Source organism: Elephas maximus, chromosome 1 (assembly GCF_024166365.1).
Source record: "Elephas maximus indicus isolate mEleMax1 chromosome 1, mEleMax1 primary haplotype, whole genome shotgun sequence".
NCBI lineage: Eukaryota > Metazoa > Chordata > Mammalia > Proboscidea > Elephantidae > Elephas > Elephas maximus.
Window position 1 is genome coordinate 12450445 of NC_064819.1, and position 22308 is coordinate 12472752.

Here is a 22308-nt window from a genome sequence, read left to right on the forward strand (position 1 = left end):
AGACACCTTATGCAGAGTTCTTATCCTAGATCCAAGGATAGATCACCTCCTTTGGGTTTATGATATCTAGCCCTTTTTCAGTCCCTATTTCTTCCTGTTCATTTTTTTATCCCAGCAAAGAGAAGCTTTCTCTAGAAGACCCTACAAAGCCTCTTGGGAAAGCCTACCCCCTCCACTGATGTTAATTAGCCCTGGACTAGTGGCCCAACTTCTTATCTCCTACCTGCCATTATATACCCTCTACAGCCCCCTCCCTAGAGAACCAACCTAAGATTAGGCATTCAGAATTAGAAATTCACATCTGCAGATTCTGGCATCTCTAGCCTCTCCCTGCTGCCTTCATTTCATTCTTTACGTTATGCATTCACATATAGCAATTTAAAATCACAGATGTAAACTATACAATTTCCAAGGTTCCTTCTAGGGCTAACATTTTACTTAAATATAAAGATAACATCGTAGTAGTGTGCCATGTTGCAATGCATAGATCTCTGTACATGTTCTTACTGAAATTCCTCACTCTTTATTTCCTATTTGCTGTTCAGGATCCTTGGAGAAACAACACAACAGAACCTCTTTGCCAACTTCATGATCTTTATCACTGGACAATATATCCTAAGTTCCTTTTTTATCTTGGTAACTTGTCCATGAAGAAACTAGTGGGGATTACAATTAACCCACATGTCCAAATGACCCAGGCTGAACCTGAAAGCCCTTTACAAGTGCCAGTAACTGTTGCTGCTGAGTTGATTTTGGATCACAGTAAACCCATGTATGGACGCCATAGGGTTTTCAGTGGCTGAAATTTTGGAAATAGGTCACCGGCCTTTCTTTTGGGGTGCCTCTGAGTAGACTTGAACCTCCAACCTTTTGGTTAGTGACCAAGCGCATTGACAATTTGTACCACCCAGGTACTCTGGACCCCCTTTGCCTCTCTATGTATGCTGGTGTCTGGGTTTAGAGAAAGTCTTGTGTGTTAGCCATTCCTGTTTCCTCTTTACTTGGAGTTTCTTCCTGACCCCTTTCATTTTCTAGAGTCAAAGACATTCCTTGAGAAAAACACCTCAGCCCAAAGTAGTCTGTTCTGGTTTTTCTAATTTAAAGCACCGTCAGTCCTTGTACAGATCCATCCTGGTGTTGTCATATCTGTATAAGAGTAGGGGTGCTCTGTGTATGTGTGAGTGGGTGGGTGGGGAGGAGAGGAGGGCAGGTATGAGATGAGAGCTTGAAGAGATTGCCCGTTACCTTTAACAAACACTCCAGGATGCAGAGTTGCTCTCCGTTTTCTAGACTGTTTACTTCACTCGCCCTTATTATTTCTATTTGCATTTCCCAGGTAATCTTTCCTCCTCCACCCTTTCCTCCTCCACCCCATTTATCCTGATACTGAGAAAAGAATTAACTCTGTGTTACTCAGTATGAGTTCGTATCACTCAACCCTCCAAATTCTGTCTATAAGCTAACTGATTTAGCTTTCTTAACAGGACAATCATCTATCTTTCCTTGGTGTATGTGCTTGGCCATGTGATCAAGTCCTTGGGTGCCATACCAATACTGGGGGGACAAATGCTACACAGGTGAGTAAGCTCATGGAATCAGCTGAGCCACTTTTCTCCCATTACACAGGTAAATGTATCAGGCACTCACCACAGATGATTTTCTATTTTCTTGCTAAACATGTTCCTTTATTCTTTCCATGTACTGTTCTATTGCCAAATTGCTCAAACAACAACAGAAAATTTATGACCAGTTGAAATCTTTCTGACTTTATCTGAGCTCATTTGTTTTTATTAAACATTTGGGAACTTGTAGCATGTCTGGCTAGTATGCTCTTAATAAAAACTCTTAATGTGCTTGAAGACAATAGTTAAGACCTTCTTACCTTCTGTGGAAACCCTGATGGCACAGTGATTAAGAGTTTGGCTGTTAACCAAAAGGTCAGCAGGTCAAATTCACCAGGCTTTCCTTGGAAACCCTATGGGACCGTTCTACTCTGTCCTATAGGGTCACTGTGAGTCAAAATTGTTTTGTTTTGTTTTGTTTTTACCCTCCATATTCCATCACCCGTTCACTCTGTATTTCACTTGGGTTTTAAAAAACAAAAGTCAGTAATATTTGTCTTCAATATATTGTAGAAATCATATTTAAATTTTGGAATATTTCCATTTATGTGTAGTTCTGTTTACTGCACTTGCTTTGTCCCTCTTAAGCTGTTCATGTCTATGGGCCCAGGGGCATTTAATAGATTCTGGTATCTGCTGGTTCAGTCTGTAGAGAAGATGACGTTGTTCAGGAAGCAGATCAAATGTATATTCGTGTTTATAATGTACCTATACATACTCCCAGGGTCCTGGTGATGCAGTGGTTAAGCATTTGGCTGCTAATCAAGAGGTTGGCAGTTCAAATCTATTAGCTGCTCTTTGGAAACCCTATGGGGCAGTTCTACTTCGTCCTATAGGGTCTCTATGAGTTGGAATGAACTTGACAGCAATGGGACAGGAATCCTTAAAGCTAAGTGTTATAAAGTTATTAGATTACTCTGTCCTATAGGGTTGCTGTGAGTCAGAATTGACTCGATGGCAATGGGATACATACGCTCTGGTGGTGCAGTGATAAAGTGCTTGGCCACTAACCGAAAGATCAGCAGTTCGAAACCACTAGCTGCTCTGAGGGAGAAAGATGTGGCAGTCTACTTCTGTACAGATTACACCCCTGGAAACCCCATGGGGCAGTTCTACTGTGTCTATAGGGTCACTATGAGTCAGAATTGGCTTGATGGCAGTGGGTTTTATACATGGGTTTATCCTGTGAGTTAATAATTGTGTTTGAAATTTAATAAAACCTTATTGGTGTCCCATCAAAAATTAGTGACACTTTTCTATTAATTATGATGAATTTTAACATTTCATTTTGTGCTTAGTAAGGGAATGTGGGATAGAATCCATGAGATCTTTCTATTGCAGTGTACGTTAGATTTAAACAAGATTGAGAACGAGTGCTTTAGTTTAGGCGTCCCTTCAGTATCTGCTTCCATTTCCCACAAAGGGTAAATGGAACTACCAGGGACCAAATCTTCCAATGCAAAGCATATTTTCTAACAGAAGCTCTTGATCATAAAGATTTTAAGTGCTCCTGAGTGCCTTCTGGGAGTGAAGGCAAATGGAAAGTACCCACAGGGTAGGGATGTGAAGGGGATCTTTGCTCTTGTATACATTGCTTTCCTCTGCAGTTCTGTATTCCATCTCTCCAGCTGTGTTTATTCCCACGTGTTGAGCATCTTCACCTTTCCATTTCAGAGTCCTAGCAGTGATCGGTCTGAGTCTAATAGCTTTGGGGACTGGAGGTATCAAACCCTGTGTGGCAGCTTTTGGTGGAGACCAATTTGAAGAAAAACATGTAAGAGTCCTGTGATTTCTGTATTTTCAAGGATGTATAGCAGGCCTTAAAGGAGCAGGTAGCCATTTGTTGAGATTGAAGTAATCCACTGGTCAGATCAGGTCTGAGGAGTTGTGTTTATGCTGGGCACTGGTAATTAATAAAGAGAAAAACTGAAAGACATTCAAAGGAGAGTGACCAGGATGTCTTATGAGGAAAGGCTGAAGGGATATTTAGGCTTGATAAGATGAGAATCAAGAAGGATATTATAACTGCCTATAAATATTGGAAGGATGTCAATGATCAAACCTGAGACCAGCAAGTGTAAGCTACAAGAAATCAGCTATTTGCTTGATGGAACAAAAACTTTCAAATGGCCAGAGTTGGAAGTAGTGAGTTTACTCTCACATGAGATATTCAAGAAGAAAGGTGGTAAGCACTTTGGGAATGGGAGGTGGTGGGTAGTGTACAGGTGATTTAAATGTTCTAGCTTTGATCTATGGAAGGGGAAAATGATCAATCGAAATGAAACAGAATGGGATTCTATAGATGAGCATATCTGGCTGATCATTCCACTTTTTCCTACATATTTTCCACTGTTAACAGAAAAAAAAATAAAAACAAAAAACAGTATGAATAAGGTGAAGATGGGCCAGTATGAGGAAACAAGGACAGATGACAAGCAGAATAGTCTATCCTAGGCAAGCCCAAATTTCTGGCTTCTTCTCTTTTACTCCCATTTTCTTTCCTTGTCTTTGTTTATCTGTTCCCTCTGTATAGCTATTTATCATGTTTCTGACTCTCTCTATATAGATAGACACAGAGAAAGAGATAATCTCTATTCTCTCTGTCTTTCTCTCTGAATGTCTCTCTGTCTGTCTCTGTCTCTCTCTCTGACACAGTGCCTGCTCTCTCTCTAGCTGTGTTCTCTCTCCCTGTCCTGTCTTTCTGTGCTTCTCTTGCTCTTCAGACCATTTATCACTTTATACTATTCATCTGTCCAAGGGCCCATTGATCATGATTGCTTGCTGTCTTTGGAGAGATAACTAACCTTTGTCAAATAAAATTCTTTGCATAATGAGCTATACAAATCACATGAGTGGAATAAGGTTTAAATGGGGACCAGAAGATGAAGGAAAACACACTTAAAAAGAAAATGGGGAAGGGCTGATTGTGCTAATGTACCAGAATAGAGTACAGCAGGACATAGTGAATGAAATGTCAGCAACTTTATCTCAAAGTCGCTTCATTTGGTAACTACTCTTTTGTCTACAAAGATATTTCCAATAAATAGGAACAAACTCCACCTCCATGTCCTCCTCAGCCACTTCTAAACCCATTGATTTTCTTTTATGCTCTCTGACAGACCTCCCTTAAGCACTGGGTGAATGCTTCTGCTCCATCAACAATTTCCCCCACTGTCCTAAGTTCTGGTCTTATACCTAGTACACACTCTACAAAATCTATTGTTTAACTCAGCCAATCATTCATCTAATAAGTTAAGTCAATGAACATATGTAGATTTTGTAATATATGTCAGGTACTCACATCCCACTGAAAGAAACAGACATTTAATGCAAAGAAAATAATATAGTAAATATACACAGGACATAGTAACGACATACAGGACAGAATGATCAATTTTGCCCAGGTAAAAATATATATATATATAAAAAAGGCTAAAGATGCTTCTACTGGGATTTGAAGGATGAATACAAGTTTATCTGGAGTCAGCCAGCCATGCTTTTAAATGTTTGATATGAAGTTCAGATATGATGGAAATGATATCTGAGTATGTGTCTGTATGTACTTCAGCTGAGTCTGATCATGGGATGGAAGTGGAGATAGGAGACACATTACACTGATTATTTGTCTTTTTTTTCTCCCCCCAGGCAGAGGAGCGGACTAGATACTTCTCAGTCTTCTACCTCTCCATCAACGCAGGGAGCTTGATTTCTACATTTATCACACCCATGCTGAGAGGTTAGGACCGTTTCTGAGGAATCCGGTGTAAGGCTTTACAGTGGCCAGCCAAAAAGCTGTGCAAGAGTTCCTTTGGATTTTCTTCCAGTCTTGATTTGTCTGGTCCTAAAGAATTAGGTGGGATTAGGTGATGGGAGGGCACCAAAGACTCAAGATTCAGGATTTATCTTTCTTTTTTCATTTTCTTTTAGGAGATATCCAATGTTTTGGGGAGGGCTGCTACGCATTGGCATTTGGGATCCCAGGATTGCTTATGGTGATAGCTCTTGGTAAGTGTAATGGGGAAAAGGAAACTAATAATCCACTCACACCTGCCATGTGGAAAACGTTGTGTAGGCACGTCACACAAACTATTGCGTTCAGTTCTCACAACAACCCTATTAGGTAAGTGTTATCATAGAAGTTTTCCCTATCCTTTAGAGATAAGGAAATTGAGTGAAGCTAACTTTTTTTAACCCCTTAGCTCACAGCTGTCAAGTCGATTCCAACTCATAGCAACGCTGTAGGACAGAGTAGAACTGCACCACAGGGTTTCCAAAGCTGTCTAAAGCTTTACGGAAGCAGACTGCCTCATCTTTGTCCTGCTGAGCTAGAAACTCTAAAATTTTAAAAAGTGAGCAAGGTTACATAACTAATAAGAAATTTCCTAAAACCAAACCAAACCTGTTGCTGCCAAGTTGATTCCAACTCACAGCGACTCTATGGGACAGAGTAGAACAGCCCCATAGGGTTTCCAAGGAGTGGCTGGTGGATTTAACCTGCTGGGCTTTTGGTTAGCAGCCGAGCTCTTAACCACTGTGCCACCAGGGCTCTAGAAATTTCCTAAAGGAGCTTTAGAAATGACTGATCTGTGAACCCCACCTAGGACCAATTAAATCAGGGTCTCTACAGGTTTTTTTGTTTGTTTGTTTTTATTCCCTGGGTCTTTTAAAGCAAGCTTTAGATTTAGCTATTTCTGCCTGCGATGGAACTGGGTTGGGCCCTGTTCTTCGCTGCTCAAGAAGTTTGCTCTTGAGAATAAAAGCAGTTGAATAAATAGGTAGAAACTGATGCAACTTAGATCAAGTTGCATTCCGTTTAGGAATTGAGAGCCCAGCACTGGGAAAGAAGGCGAATGGCTGTGTTGCTTAGTTTACTCAATCTGGGGGGAAACTTGATCATGATTGTTTCTAAGCATTGACCTGGAAACCTGCTCTCACTCTGAGCATTAGAGTGACGCCCCCCTGGAAGATATCCAGCCCAAACACAAAAAAGAGCTCAATAGAAGAGAAGTACCCAGAGACTTCATGTTCAGTCTGATTATTTTCTACCAGGAGGGCTGATAGAAATACCCAGTGTTCCCAACTCCAGGGAAATTTATGTGTTGTTTCAGGAGTACTGGATAATACCTTCCCTGCTTCCTTTTCCCTTCCAAGTCAATTTTCACTGATTAGTACCAAGTTTCCTTCTCTAGGTAATTGCACAATAATATTTAAATATCAGAGTAATTGTGAGAATTAAAAAAATGCTGTAAGTGAAAATGTTTTATAAATTATGAAGTGTTAAGTGTTATTATTAGTTACTTCAGCTTTCTGGAAACTCTCTGGCCTTTCCCTGTAACTTAATTTATTCATTCATTTAGTGAAAACCATTTATTTGATGACCTTATTATATGCCAATTTCTGTGCTAGGTAATGGGGTCACAATGGTGAATTAGCTACAGAGTTCATGGCCTGAAAGGACTTCTATAGTCTAGTGGGGAAAGGGAGACAGACAGGTAACTAGTATAGTATAGTATAGTATAGTATAGTATAGTATAGTATAGTATAGTATAGTATAGTATAGTATAGTATAGTATAGTATAGTATAGTATAGTATAGTATAGTATAGTATAGTATAGTATAGTATAGTATAGTATAGTATAGTACAGTACAGTACAGTACAGTACAGTACAGTACAGTACAGTATAGTATAGTATAGTATAGTATAGTATAGTATAGTATAGTATAATATAGTATAGTATAGTGTCATAACTGAGGAAGCAAAGAGAGAGTTATAAGAACACACAGGAGGGAGCCTAAGACTTTGAAGGTCAATAAAGTTTTGACTAAAAAAATAGCATCTAAGGTGAGATCTAAGGGATGAACAGGGATTAATTAGCCAAAGAAGGGCTTGGACGTGATACAGAAATAAGACAAAGTACATGTAAGTAATGGAGGTGAGGGAAAGTATGACATGTATGAAGACCTTATGGGATTTCAGATTGACTAGAACGTAAAATGAGAAAGGCAAGAAGGAGAGACTGGCAGAAACCAGATAATGAAAGCCCTTTTAAGCCATTAAAGAAGGAGGAATTTATCGTGAGGACATCGGAAAGCTACAAGAGTTTTAAACAGAGGAATGATTGTTGGATATTTAGTTTTTGATGGTGTCTGACTATAATGTGGAAAAAGAAGTAGGATAAGGGTGCAGCAAGGGTATTATTTATCTTGATTATGAAAATTTTTTTTCTTTTCTTTTTACTTTATTGTGGTTTAGGTAAAAGTTGACAGCTCAAGTTAATTTCTCATAAAAATTTATGCGTATATTGTTTTGTGAAATTAGTTTCATTCCCCACAATGTGACAGTACACTAAGTACCCACCACCAGAGGATTCCCTGTGTCCTTTGGACCAGTTCCTGTCCTCTTCCTGCCTTCTCATCCTGCTTTTGTACAGGAGCTGCCCATTTGGTCTTGTATATCTGATTGAACTAAGAAGCACATTCCTCACTTGTATTATTTTTTCTTTTATAGTCCTGTCTGATCTTTGCCTGAAGAGTGGGCTTCAGGAATGGTTTTAGTTCTGGGTTAACAGCACATCCAGGGGTTATTGCAGCCTCTGTCAGACCAGTAAGTCTGGTCTTTTTATGTGAATTTGAGTTCTGTTTTACATTTTTCTCCTGCTCTGTCCAGGTCTCTCTGTTGTGTTCCCTGTCAGGGCTGTCATTGGTGTTAGCTGGGCACCATCTAGTTCTTCTGCTCTCAGGCTGGTGGAGTCTCTGCTTCATGTGGTCATTTAGTCCTTTGGGCTAATATTTTCCTTGTGTCTTTGGTTTTCTTTATTCTCTTTTGCTTCAAGTGGGATGGGATCCATTGATGTATTTTGGATGGCCGCTTGCAAGCTTTTAAGATCTCAGATGCCATTCGCCAAAGTGAAATGCAGAGCACTTTCTTTTTTGTTGTCATTTTAACTACCTTTTTTTTCATTGTTACTGGATTTTTTTTGTGTGTGTGCTTTAAGTGGAAGTTTACAGCTCAAGTTTCTCATACAAAAATTTATACACACATTGTTATGCGACCATAGTTGCTCTCTCTATACTGTGACAGCACACTCCTTCTTTCTACCCTGGATTTCCCAAGTCCATTCAACCAGCTCTTGTCCCTTTCTGCCTTCTCATCTTGCCCCTGGACAGGAACTGCCCATTTAGTCTCATGTGTCTATTTGAACTAAGAAGCACACTCTTCATGAGTACCATTTTATGTCTTATAGTCCAGTCTAATCTTTTTCTGAAGAGTTGGCTTTGGGAATAGTTTTAGTTCTGGGTTAACAGAGAGTCTGGGGGCCATGTCTTCTGGGGTTCCTCTAATCTCAGTCAGACCATTAAGTCTGGTCTTTTTACTAGAATTTGAATTCTGCACCTCAATTTCCTCCTGCTCCATCAGGGACTCTCTGTTGTGTTCCCTGTCAGGGTGGTCATTGGTGGTAGCTGGACATCATCTAGTTCTGCTGGTTTCAGGCTGATGGAGTCTCCGGTTTATGTGGCCTTTTTTGTCTTTTGGGCTAATATTTTCCTTGTGTCTTTGGTGTTCTTCATTCTCCTTTGCTCCAGGTGGATTGGGACCAATTGATATATCTTAGATGGCCACTTGCAAGCTTTTAAGACCCCAGACACCACTCACCAATGTGGGATGCAGAACATTCTCTTAATAAACTTTGTTATGCCAATTGACCTAGATGTCGCCTGAAACCATGGTCCCCAGACCCCTGCCCCTACTACTCTGTCCCTTGAAGTGTTTGGTTGTATTCAGGAAACGTCTTAGCAGGATGCAGAACGTTTTCTTAGTAAATTTTGTAATGCTAGTTGACTTGAATGTCCCCTGAAACTATGGTCCCCAGGCTTGATTATGAAAACTTTGACATCCTCTTAAATTTTGCACTTGAGGCAAGTCCCTGCTCACCTCTCACTGGTCAGAGTTCTGTAGAGAAACAGAACCAGTGATATATAGAGAGAGAGAGACAGAGAGAGAGAGAAAGAGATTTATTTCAAGGAATTGGCTCAAGTGATTGTGGGGTGACTGGCAAGTCCAAAATCTGTAGGTCAGGTGATAGGCTGGAGATTCCTCCAGGCTTTTACCCCAAGAGCCATAGGTCAGGTGATGAGAAGAATAAGAATGAAGTAAAGTTATGTCAAAATATCTATTTATAGCCTGGAAGCAGAACACACCCCAGGGAATATATATATCAAGGTCCTCACAGAAAGTGATTACATAATATTATATTAAAAGTAAGATCATTACATTACATTATGGAAGTTAATCTGCTCCACCCAAGTCCAACCAATTTAATCACATGTAACTACTCTGTAATAGCACAAGTAACTACTCCATAACAGCAACCAGACTAGTGTCTGGCCAAACAATCAGGAACCATAGCTTGGCCAAGTTGACACACAAAACCATCACACTCTGTCATGACAGAATTAATAAAACTACGTGGCACCAGGGATATCATTACTGATGTCAGATGGACCCTGACCGAAAGCAGAGAATACCAGAAAGATGTTTACCTGTGTTTTATCGACTATGCTAAGGCATTCAACTGTGTGGATCATAACATATTATGGATAACATTGTGGAGAATGGGAATTCCAAAATACTTAATTATGCCCCAGAGGAATCTGTACATGGATCAAGAGGCATTCAAACAGAACAAGGGGATACTGCATGGTTTAAAGTCAGGAAAGGTGTATGTCAGGGTTGTATCCTTTCACCATACCTATTCAGTCTGTATACTGAGCAAATAATCCCAGAAATTGGACTATATGAAGAAGAATGGGGCATCAGGATTGGAAGAAGACTCATTAACAACCTGTGTTATGCAGATGACACAACCTTGCTTGCTGAAAGTGAAGAGGACTTGAAGCACTTACTGATGAAGATCAAAGACCACAGCCTTCAGTATGGATTACACCTCAACATAAAAACAACAACAACAAAAAAACCCACTGCAGTCGAGTCAATTCCGACTCATAGCGACCCTATAGAACAGAGTAGAACTGCCCCATAGATTTTCCAAGGAGCGCCTGGATGATTTGAACTGCTGGCCTGTTGGTTAGCAGCTGTAGCACTTAACCACTATACTACCAGGGTTTCCACCTCAACATAAAGAAAACAAAAATCCTCACAACTGGACCAATAAGCAACATCATGATAAATGGAGAAAAGATTGAGGTTGTCAAGGATTTCATTTTACCTGGATCCACAATCAACACCCATGGAAACAGCAGTCAAGAAGTCAAAAGACACATTGCATTGGGCAAACCAGCTTCAAGGGATCTCTTTAAAGTGTCGAAAAGCCAAGATGTCACCTTGAGGACTAAGGGTGGGCCTTACCTAAGCCATGGTGTTTTCAGTCGCATCATATGCACGCGAAAGCTAAACAATGAATGAGAAAGACCAAAGAAGAATCGATGCCTTTGAATTGTGGTGTTGGTGAAGAATATTGCATATACCATGGACTGCCAAAAGAATGGACAAATCTGTCTTGGAAGAAATACAACCAGAATGCTCCTTAGAAGCAAGGATGGCAAGACTACATTTCACATACTTTGGACATGTTATCAGGAGGGATCAGTCCCTGGAGAAGGACATCATCCTTGGTAAAGTAGAGGGTCAGTGAAAAAGAGGATGACCCTCAATGAGATGGATTGACACAGTGGCTGCAACAGTGGGCTCAAGCATAGCAACAATTGTGGGGATGACGCAGGACCGGGCAGTCTTTCGTTCTGTTATACCTATGTTCACTATGAGTCGAAACTGACTCGACGGCACCTAACAACAACAACAACAGTATGATCGGATATGTAACAGGAGAGAGAAGAAAAGTCAATGTTGAATCTAGGGTTCTGGTTTGGGCAACTACATAGATACTGAGGTCATTAATTGAGATAGTGAACTTTTCACAAAAGGGATAGCAGGTTTGGGACAAAGTTAATGAATTTAGTTTTGGACATGTTGCATCTTAGATGTCGTTGGAACATCTAAGTGGAGCTATAAAGCAGTTATTCGGAAATATTTAAAGCTCAGAGGAAATGTTTGGGCTGTAGCTACGGATCAGGGGCTATTAGTATATGGATAGTAATTAAACTGTGAATATAGGTAAGATAACTAAGAGATACTAAGGATTAAGGTAAAAAGATGGCCTAGTGCAAAAGTCTAAGGAACACCAGCATTTAAAAGACAGGCAAAGAGGAAAAGCTCACAAATGAGACTAAGAAGGAATGGCCAAAGTGGTAGTAGTGGTATTTTGGATACCAAGAAGATCTCAAGAAGGAGTAAATGGTCCACAGTGACAAATGTTTTTGAGTAGGCAGTTGAGATTAGGATGAAAAATGCCGTTAAATAGGGAAGTCATTGATACAATGCTATCAGTCCTGGTAGACTGGTGAAGGCTGAAGCCTGATTGAAGTAGGCTGAGAAGTGAATAAGAGGTAAGAAAGTGAGAACATTAAGCATTTATAGCTGGAAGGTGACATGGAGTCGAGAGAGGATATTAAGCATGTTTGAATATTATTAGGAAGAATACAGGAGAGAAAGACACTGAAGATACAAGATAAAAAGTGTATAATCAGTATGAAAGCGTACATGGAAGAACCATCTTTGGACAGCATGAGGAACATCACCTCTACTCTAATGGAAGAGAGGAGAAGATAGGTGTGGATAGAGGAATTTGAAAATTTGGTGGCAGGAAGTTGAGGCAGTCTCCATGTGACAGCTTCTATTTTCCTTGAAGTGGAAGACATCATCTACTAGAGGGAAGAGATAATAGAGAAACTCAAAGTCTCTGCTCATCTTCCTTAGTTAAGTGGCTTTAAAATTGAAGTGTGACTTTGTAGAGTTGATTACAGAGCCTTCCTTTTATCATTCCTGTGTCACTATTAGGAGCTCTGGTGGGGCAGTGGTTAAAGCACTCTGCCGCTAACCAGAAGGTTGGTGGTTCGAACCCGCCAGCTACTCTGAGGGAGAAAGATGTGGCAGTCTGCTTATGTAAAGATTTACAGTCTTGGGAACCCTATGGGGCTGTTCTACTCTATGCTACAGGGTCGCTATTGACTCAATGGCAGTGTTTTTTTTGGTGTCACTATTGTGACCAGCATTACTGAAGTTTTATGGTTTCTTTCTAGGATTATTTTTAGTCTCAGGAGCAATCTGTTTCCTATCCAAAATCCTCCTCTTGTCTAGGTACCTGTCTATCTTCCCACTTGACTTCAAAAGGATCAGCATTCTTTCCCTGCTCTATCATTTTTATCAACAGTTAAGAATGAATGGTGTTATAGGAAAAGATGATATTTGGAGAAGCTTTGGGAAAACTGAGAGGACAAATGAAGAAAAAGCGGTCGAGTGAAACTTACTGAGAATAATGAAGAAATTAGAAAGTTAAAAATCAAAAAGAAAACCCAAACCCGTTGCCACTGAGTCGATTCCAACTCATAGCAACCCTATAGGACAGAGTAGAACTGTCCCATAGGATTTCCAAGGATCGTCTGGTGGATTTGAACTGCTAACCATTTGGTTAGCAGCTGAGCTCTTGACCACCGTGCCACCAGGGTACCAGAAAGTTAAAGGAGAGAAAAAAGGTAAGGAAATTCAGGGCATTCTGTTGTGTATAGATACTGGGAAATGCCTCTGGTTACTGAGGAGCCCTGGTGGCACAGTGGTTAAGAGCTATGGCAGCTAACCAAAAAGGCCAGCAGTTTTAACCCACCCAGCCATTCCACAGGAGAAAAGGCTGGGTGATCTGCTCCCCTGAAGATTACAGCCTAGGAAACCCTATGGGGCAGTTCTACTTTGTCCTATAGGGTCACTATGAGTCAGAATTGACGTAACGGCAACCAATTTGTTTTGTTTTACTGATTACTAAGAGAGGCATCTTTGGCAGAGGATCTACTAAAGGGGTACCTTACTGGAGTTGGGAAATCCATTAAGGAAGAAAGTATGTACGTCTGGGAGGGTACCAAGATGGAGTCTTCCCATTGATTTTAATTGAATTTAATAAACGAAAAAAATAACACTATCTGTTAATTATAAAAGTAATACCAGCTCATTGTTGGTAATTTGGAAAAAGAAAATAAAAGGGAAAATAAGGACATAAAATTCACCTATAATTAGCTATGGTTTGTTGTTATGTGCCGTCAAGTTGATCCTGTCTCATAGCTCACAGAGTAGAGCTGCCCCATAGGGTTTCTGAAATCCTTGTGGGAGCAGATTGCCAGGTCTTTTCTCCCGTGGAGAGGCTAGTGGGTTCTAACCACCAACCGTTCCGTTAGCAGTTGAGTGCTTAACCATTGTACCACCAGGGCTCCTTAATTGGCTGTGGAGATGTGGGTAGAGAATAAAGATGTGAGTTAAGAGAGACAGAATGAGATAAAAAACACAAATGGTATAGATTTTTTTTCTTTCTTTTTTTTTTTTTTTTTTGTAGGAATGGTACATAGTGGCTAGAGAATAGAGTACCTAATGGGGAATAATGAAACATGAAGTGGGAATTGGTAGGCTGAGATGAGTTCCTCTGAGGACAGGAGCCGTGTCTTTTCACTTGTGTTCCCAGTAGTGTCCAGCATATTGTATGATGCAAGAATAAGTGAATGAGATGCGTGTTTAAGAGCACAGATTTTTTTAGTCAAACAGGCCTCAGGTCAAAAATCTAATTTCTGGCACTTTTAAGCTCTGCGAGCTTGTACAAGCTGCACAAATGCTTTTATCTTCTATTTCTTTGTGTGTAAAATGGAGATAAAACCAGTTACTGTTTAGTCTGTTCTAATTCATGGCAACCCCATGTATGTTGGCATAGAACTGTGTGCTCCAAAGGGGTTTTAATGGCTGTTGTTTTTTTTTTTTTTCCTGGAAATAGGTCACCAGGCCTTTCTTGTGAGGGGCTTCTGGGTTGACTAGTACATATTTTGTTAGGTTAAATTATCTAATGTATGTAAATGCTTAACACATATATAATAGTAAACCTTCAACAGGTGATGGTGAGAATAGCCATCATCATAATAGTGAATTTGGGAAGGCCTTTTATGCCAGGAGTTTGGATTTATTAGATAAATCCTGGAAAGAAAGTTTTAATTTGGCATCAGATTAGAAAAGGGAGAGACCAGGAATTGACAGACTAGTTGGTGGCCATTTTAATAGTCTAGGCTAGAAGTTGTGAGGCCCTGGACGAGAATGGTAGCTGTTTTGATGCAAAGGAGAGGGCAGGTAGGAAATAAATTGAAGAAACAGGATTAATTTTTAAAAAGTTAGTAACATATCAGATATGAAGATGGAGAAAGAAGAGTGATGAGTCAAAGATGGCTTCCATTTCTGTGATTACATGAAAGCATGAACAGATGTCTTCCTTAACAATTGACCATTTTATTCTTCTGGTGGATCTCATAATTTTTATAACTCCAAAATCAGGAAGTGTAAGTCAATCTCCTCTTTAGAAATTTACCAGTCGCTCTCAGGTGTCAACTCTTTGTCCTAAGCATTGATGTACTTAATATGCTAAATGAAACATTAAGCACTTCATTTGTGTATCTACTGCAGTTGTGTTTACAATGGGAAGCAAGATGTACAAAAAACCACCACCTGAAGGAAACATAGTGGCTCAAGTTGCCAAATGTGTCTGGGTAAGTCCACGAATTGTTTACCTGACTTTTTTGATCAGAGATGCTATGATGAGCGTATGGCCTTTAAACATGGGTATGCATTTTTCCCAATGACCTTTGTTCTACTTCAGTGAACTTTGCCAAGCTGAGATCAGTCTTCCTTTGTTCCTCTACTCAACCATTAAATAAAAAAATAATGTAACCACTTTTTTAATTGTCAAAAAAATCTTCTGAAGTGTATTTATATATGGTATCAACAGGAAATAGGAGAGATAAAACTATGTCTGAAATTCAATGGCTCATGAGATCAAAGAGTAAGTGACCCAAAGCATGTGTGTTTGAGGGAAAGGATAATGAACTGGAAAAGACGGGGGATCGTTTCTCTTTGTCTTTCCTCTGATATCCATACCCTTCCCTAGTTTGCTATTTCCAACCGTTTCAAGAACCGCTCTGGGGACATTCCAAAGAGACAGCACTGGTTGGACTGGGCAGCTGAGAAATACCCGGTAAGTTGGAACTGTAGAAACATCTCGTGGCTCCGTGGAGTCTTTCCTAATGTTCAAACTGATGCCCTCCTTCTGCATTTAACCTCTTCTCTTACTTCTTCCTCTAAGCAAGAAAGCCATGTGTGGAACTTCTGGCAATTTGGTCTGTTCCTTCTTCTCCTTCTTGCAGAAACAGCTCATTATGGATGTGAAAGCACTGACCAGGATACTATTCCTTTATATTCCATTGCCCATGTTCTGGGCTCTCTTGGATCAGCAGGTAAGAGGAGTGTTTCTCTTGAGAGCTACTCCTCCTCCCAGCCTCTTCCCTCACAGTAAAGGGATTTCTGATAACAGCATCTGTTGGCCCTAGGGTTCACGGTGGACTTTGCAAGCCACCAGGATGGATGGGAATTTGGTAAGTAGAAAAGTCTCCCTAGAAGTCTATTATTTTCTTTATTATCCATATTAAGAAAGTTTATTTTTGTTTTTGCCTGAAAACTTACATAAAATCATTAGGGAGATACTGTTAGCCTGAAGGCAAAGATAAAGAAGGCTAGTGTAGAAATAACAGCTAGAATTTTGTCTTTAGAAATCAGCATAAGGATGGGAAATGTTTAAGTGTATACAAGGAAGTATTGAAAGTACAGCAAAGAGAGTTGTACAGACCTGGGATAGTGATTGTTTTTCCCATCTAAGCCCAGACCTGGGGTACAGCAAAGACAGGTTTTATTAGCTCTACTACACATTGGTTCCATCTCAAGCAGGAGTAACAGCAGAGGACCTGGAAGTGAGATAGTTTGTATGCAGGCTGGGAAAATTGTGAACATTATTTTCTCTTTTTCCTATCTCCATGCTTTGGCTCACTCAAATAAGGTACCATCTCTGCTCTCAATTGTTCTGCTTCCTAGATTATTGTATTATTTTTCTTTCTTCTCAGAAGTGAAGAGGGCAGAGTGGGATAATGCAGGGGTCATATTAGCCAATCCATTTGGAGCCTATCAGATATGATTGTACTTTTTCCTTTCCTCTGGGTGTTCAGGATTTACCAGGGTGGTCCTCTTGAAAACCCCTGGAGAATGACTTTGGAAACATTGTTCTGGGATTGGAAGTGTTCACCCTAACCGTAATGTCTTGCCCTTCTCAACATTACCATCTCCAACTGCAGTCACTGAGATTAACAGAATACGCCAACTCTGTTGGAGGCCTGATGGCATAGTGGTTAAGAGATCGGCTGCTAACCAAAAGGCCAGCAGTTCAAATCCACTGGCCGCTCCTTGGAAACTCTATGCGGCAGTTCTGCTCTGTCCTGTAGGGTGGCTATGAGCTGGAATCAACTCAACGGCAATGGGTTTGGTTTTCAGTTCTCTCTCAAGCTAAGGAAAGCATAATCATAGAAAAGAATATTCTCCTTAGGTCCATCTGTCTTCAGCAGACATAGCCAGAAGCTATCTCCAGTCTGTTCCCCATCAGCACATACCTTGACAGGCAAGATAGTGCTCTCAAACCAAAGACATGATGGATTTTCTCTTATATGTGTATCACCTGCTACTTAGCAATACTGTTGATCTAGGCTTTTCTCATCTTCTGCCATACTCTAAATATAATTTATTATAATATTTCAGGGTTTTTTTGTGCTTCAGCCTGACCAGATGCAAGTAAGTTTCCTCTCCATAGCCATGGAGATCTATTTCTGTCCTCATCTAAACCCCTACTTGTAGTTATTAAGATTAATAATAATAATATTTTGATGCTTTTCTCCTTGTATGCTGAGGAGGGCCAAGTGTAAGGATAAGAACATTCTCCTTGAGCCTACACCTTCACCTTAACATCCCCTGTTAAATAATACTCTGTGTTTTTACGCAAGTAATGTGTGCCTTCTGTTTTTTTGCTAGCCACGCCCTCCCGCCTTAAGATATTTTCATAAGCACCACTGTGCCAATTTTTTTTACTTGTTGCTGTAAAAAAAAATTAAGCATAGGGCGCTTACAAAATACCTCGTGGGGGAGGGTGCAGTTGGCAAACAAATGTAGAAGGCATGTACTATTTGCATAAAAATATGGTAGGTCCTGCCCAGTTCCAAGGAGACCACATGGGTAAAGTATAAGCATTAGAGAACTACCACACAATACAGCAATCCCGCTTCTTGGAATATATCCTAGAGAAATAAGAGCCCTCACACAAACAGATATATGCACACCCATATTCATAGTAGCACTATTTACAATAGCAAAAAGACGGAAACAATCAAGGGGCCCATCAACGGATGAATGGATAAATAAATTATGGTATATTCACATAATGGAATACCACACAACGATTAAGAACAATGATGGATCCGTGAAACATCTCATAACATGGAGGAAGCTGGAAGGTATTATGCTGAGTGAAATTAGTCAGTTGCAAAAGGATAAATATTGTATGAGACCACTACTATAAGAACTCAAGCAAAAGTTTAAGCACAGAAGAAAATGTTCTTTGATGGTTACGAGGGTGGGGAGGGAAGAAGAGGGGTATTCACTAATTAGATAGTAGACAAGAACTATTTTAGGTGAAGGGAAAGACAGCACACAATACAGAGGAGGTCAGCACAATTGGACTAAACCAAAAGCAAAGAAATGACCTGAATACAACCAAATGCTTCAAAGGCCAGAGCAGCAGTGACAGTGGCCTGGGGACCATGGTTTTAGAGGACATCTAGGTCAATTGGCATAGCAAAGTGTATTAAGAAAATGGTCTGCATCCCACTTTGATGAGTGGCGTCTGGGGTCTTAAATGCTAACAAGTAGTCAGCTAAGATGCATTAATTGGTCTAAACCCGTCTGGAGCAAAGGAGAATGAAGAACACTGAAGACACAGGTAAATATTAGCCCAAGAGAGAGAAAGGACCACATAAACCAGAGGCTACATCAGCTTGAGACTGGAAGAACTAGATGGTGCCCAGCTACCACAGATGACTGCCCTGTCAGAGAACACAACAGAGAATCCCTGATGGAGCAGGAGAACAGTGGGATGCAGACCTCAAATTCTCGTGAAAAGACCAGACTTAATGGTCTGACTGAGACTACAGGGATCCCAGAGGTCACGGTCCCTGGACCCTCTGTTAGCCCGAGACTGGAACCATTCCTGATGCTAACTTTTCAGACAGGGATTGGACTGGACTATGAGACAAAAAAAGATACTGATGAGGAGTGAGCTTCTTGGCTCAAGTAGACACGTGAGACTATGTGGGCAGCTCCTGTCTGGAGGCGAGATGAGAAGGCGGAGGGGCACAAGAGTGGGTTGAATGGACAAAGAGGAGGAGTGTGCTGTCTCAGGGGAGAGCAGCTAAGAGTACATAGCAAGGTGTGTATAAGTTTTTGTATGAGAGACTGACTTGATTTGTAAGCTTTCACTTAAAGTGCAATAAATAAAAAATAAACTATAAGCATTGGAATTTTTCCATGCCAAGGTGGTATAGTGAAAATATTGTCAACAAAAGTTTAAAGCTTTGTTTTGTGAGCAATGAAGTCAGAATCTCTGTTGATTGCTGACTCCCAGTTCTTTTCTTATTCTCTTGTTCAACCATCCCCAATTCTTCCTTCTCTCCTTCCTTTCTCCTGGCCACGACATTTTCCCTTGGACTATGGTGCTGAGGAAGATAAATGAAAATGGGAGGAAAGAGCTACCAATATGATTGGCAAAAAAACTTTAGCTCAGAATGAAACTGGCCTCTTGTAATATTCGGAAGCAAAGGTGTTATATAAAGGAAATAGGGTCTTGGGTGTAAAGGGCCTGGGAGATGTGGGATCATTCTGTACGTAATATGATGAAAGTATGTGTGATGTGAGAGAGTATACAAGCAAGTGATAGAACACTTGTAACTAGTCCTCCTTACTACGGTGTTACAGGTGCTAAACCCTCTTCTGGTTCTTGTCTTCATCCCGTTGTTTGACATTTGCATTTATCGTCTGATCTCCAAGTGTGGAATTAAGTTCTCGTAAGTGCTCACTGTACCTCTCTTATTCCAAACTGGCTCAATCTTTGCTCAGTTTGACAAAGATTCAATGTTAGTACTTTTCTACTTGGTGATGATCGGTTTTGCTTTCACGTTTGTCTGCTCCATTTTGTCTGTGTTAGACTAAGTGCCTGTTAATATACTGGAGGGTGGGGACTAGATCTAAGTGATTTTTATTACTGCAGACCTAGCTGTGCCATGTTGAGGGAGTAGGTCCAGGTGTCACAGAAAGTCAAAAGTATGTGAGATTAGGCTCTTAAACCAACTCGTTGCTTTGTTCTTGAATGCAGCCTTTTTAAAAAGGTCTAAAGACTTTGATGGCAATTAATCCCTTTAAATCTCCATTGTCCTACGAAACAAATAGGAGACCTGGCAGATGTGGGGATAGACTTATTCCTAATTACTGCTTTTTTTCCCGTTCTAAATAGAAGTGTTATTCTTTGTAAAATTTGACAGAGGAGTGTTTCAAGCCTCCTCTCATCACTGATTTAATAATAATTTCCTTTTGATGACCAAGTTGCCATATTGAAATGGCCTTTCGTCATTTACTCAGTCACTGAACAGATATTATTGAAGTCAGCACCAAGTGCCATGTAAATCAAGCACAAATCTTGCCCTCAATGTGCTTACTGTTTAGTAAGGGAGCTAGAGCATATGCCTGCATAACCATTATTTCACAAGGTAGAATATCTAAGTACCCTGAGAAAGGAAGATCAAAGTGCCAGGGAGGTTTAGAGAAGGAGGAGAGTGCTTCCTGCTGGCAAAGCTTGGAGAGATTTCCCAAGGATAGGAAAATGAGGTAATGCATGTAAAGCTTTTTATACAGCACCTGGCATACTGTAAATAATAAATCTGAGCCATATTACCATTATTTGGTCATTATGGCATAACGGATAGGAGGAACATAATAAGCAAAGGTAGAGGTGGGAAGAAATTGTACATTACAGAGAAGAGTAGTTCAATGTGGCTTAAGTAGAGGGAAGAAGAAGGATGTGTGAAGGTGAGCTCTAGGAAATACTTTGAAAAGGAATTAGGACCAAATCAGGAAGGGTCTTTACTAGTTGGCTAAGGAGTTATTTTATCCTTTATGAAGTTTAAATATAATTGCCTCTCCCTTTCCTCTGCAGATCAATCAGGAAAATGGCTGTTGGTATGATCCTGGCATGCCTGGCATTTGCAGTTGCTGCAGCTGTAGAGATAAAAATAGATGTGAGTATTATAATAAAGCTTACATTCCACGAGGGCAGAACCGTATCTATCTTCTTCACCACTCTGTCTTGTTCCGTATTGACTCCCTGGCATTTAGCACAAACCGAAACCAACCAGTTACCGTTGAGTCGAATTGATTTTTGGCAACCCCATGTGTGTCGGAGAAGTATGTTCCGGGAAGTTTTCATGACTGTGACCTTTCGGAAGCAGATCACCAAGTTTTTCTTCCAAGGGACCTTTGGTTAGGCTCAAACCAGCAACCTTTTGTAATCCAGCTCTCAACTGTTTGGGACACCCAGGGACTCCTGCCACTTAGCACAGTACCTCTTATATGTTGTTATTAGCTTCCGTCCAGTCAACCCCAGACTCATGGTGACCCCATGAACAACAGGATTGGACCATTGTGATCAGGGTTTTCGTTGACTGATTTATGCAAGCAGATCACCAGACCTTTGTTCCCAGTCTGTCTTAGTCTGGAAGCTACACTGAAACCTGTCCAGCATCATAGCTACACACAAGCCTCTACTGACAGACAGGTGGTGGCTGCATACGAGGACCATGGGCCAGGCCTCCCACACAGAAGGCGAGAATTCTACCACCGAACCACCACTGCCCTCACCTATTATATAGGAGGCGCTTATAAGTATTTGTGGTAATGAATAGATAAAGGGTTAGTGGTCCAATGCGAAATGAGGCCCACCTCCCACCTGAGTGATTCAGAGTATATTGTCAGAGGATTCCCAGACACTAATATCCAAGATATCTAGCCATCTCTTGGGCATCACAAGCTTCTGTGACGCCTTGCTAGACATTCAACAAATACCTTTTGACAGATTGAACAGCCATTATTTGGAAAGGAAGTATGAGGCCACAGTTCAGTCAAAAACATGCAGTTTGCTACCCGGCATTGGTAATTGCTTCGTTGTTTCCCCCCTCGCCATTGCCTTCAGAGTCTTCTAAGCCAAATACTCTTCCTCGGGAGTAAACTGTCCTCTTGGCTAGCTGCACTAGGCAGTTAGAGACAGGACTGTGATAGGTGTTCTCATTGTATCAGAAGGGTTATTTCTTGGTGATTCTGACATGTGTTCTCTGTCCTAAGGAAATAGCCCCACCCCAGGCGGGTCCCCAAGAGGTTTTCCTACAGGTCTTGAATCTGGCAGATGATGAGGTAAAGGTGACAGTGCTGGGAGATAACAACAGTTCTCTGTTGGAAGAGTCCATCAAGTCCTTTCAGGTGAGGTATGGCCCTAAATGAACTAGAAACATATTCAAAGTGTGTGTGTGTGTGTGTGTTTCATGGCCAGCACAGCTGTTTGGATTTACCTGCTGAAGTGACAGCACAATGTAGTGGTTAAGACCATGGACTTATGGC

At 40.7% G+C, this 22308-nt stretch overlaps 1 protein-coding gene across 2 annotated transcripts in view; it reads left to right on the plus strand.

The window, feature by feature from the left end:
• Window positions 1-22308, plus strand: part of SLC15A2 (solute carrier family 15 member 2) — a 50997-nt gene that overhangs the window by 7846 nt on the left and 20843 nt on the right. For both annotated transcript variants that reach the window (XM_049877773.1, XM_049877781.1), the window contains exons 4-15: window positions 1485-1577; window positions 3297-3396; window positions 5268-5358; window positions 5550-5627; window positions 15184-15266; window positions 15665-15751; window positions 15921-16010; window positions 16104-16148; window positions 17356-17388; window positions 19621-19709; window positions 20855-20936; window positions 22036-22170. In XM_049877773.1, coding sequence (XP_049733730.1) covers window positions 1485-1577; window positions 3297-3396; window positions 5268-5358; window positions 5550-5627; window positions 15184-15266; window positions 15665-15751; window positions 15921-16010; window positions 16104-16148; window positions 17356-17388; window positions 19621-19709; window positions 20855-20936; window positions 22036-22170 — 1006 coding nt within the window. The remainder of the gene's footprint in view (window positions 1-1484; window positions 1578-3296; window positions 3397-5267; window positions 5359-5549; window positions 5628-15183; window positions 15267-15664; window positions 15752-15920; window positions 16011-16103; window positions 16149-17355; window positions 17389-19620; window positions 19710-20854; window positions 20937-22035; window positions 22171-22308) is intronic.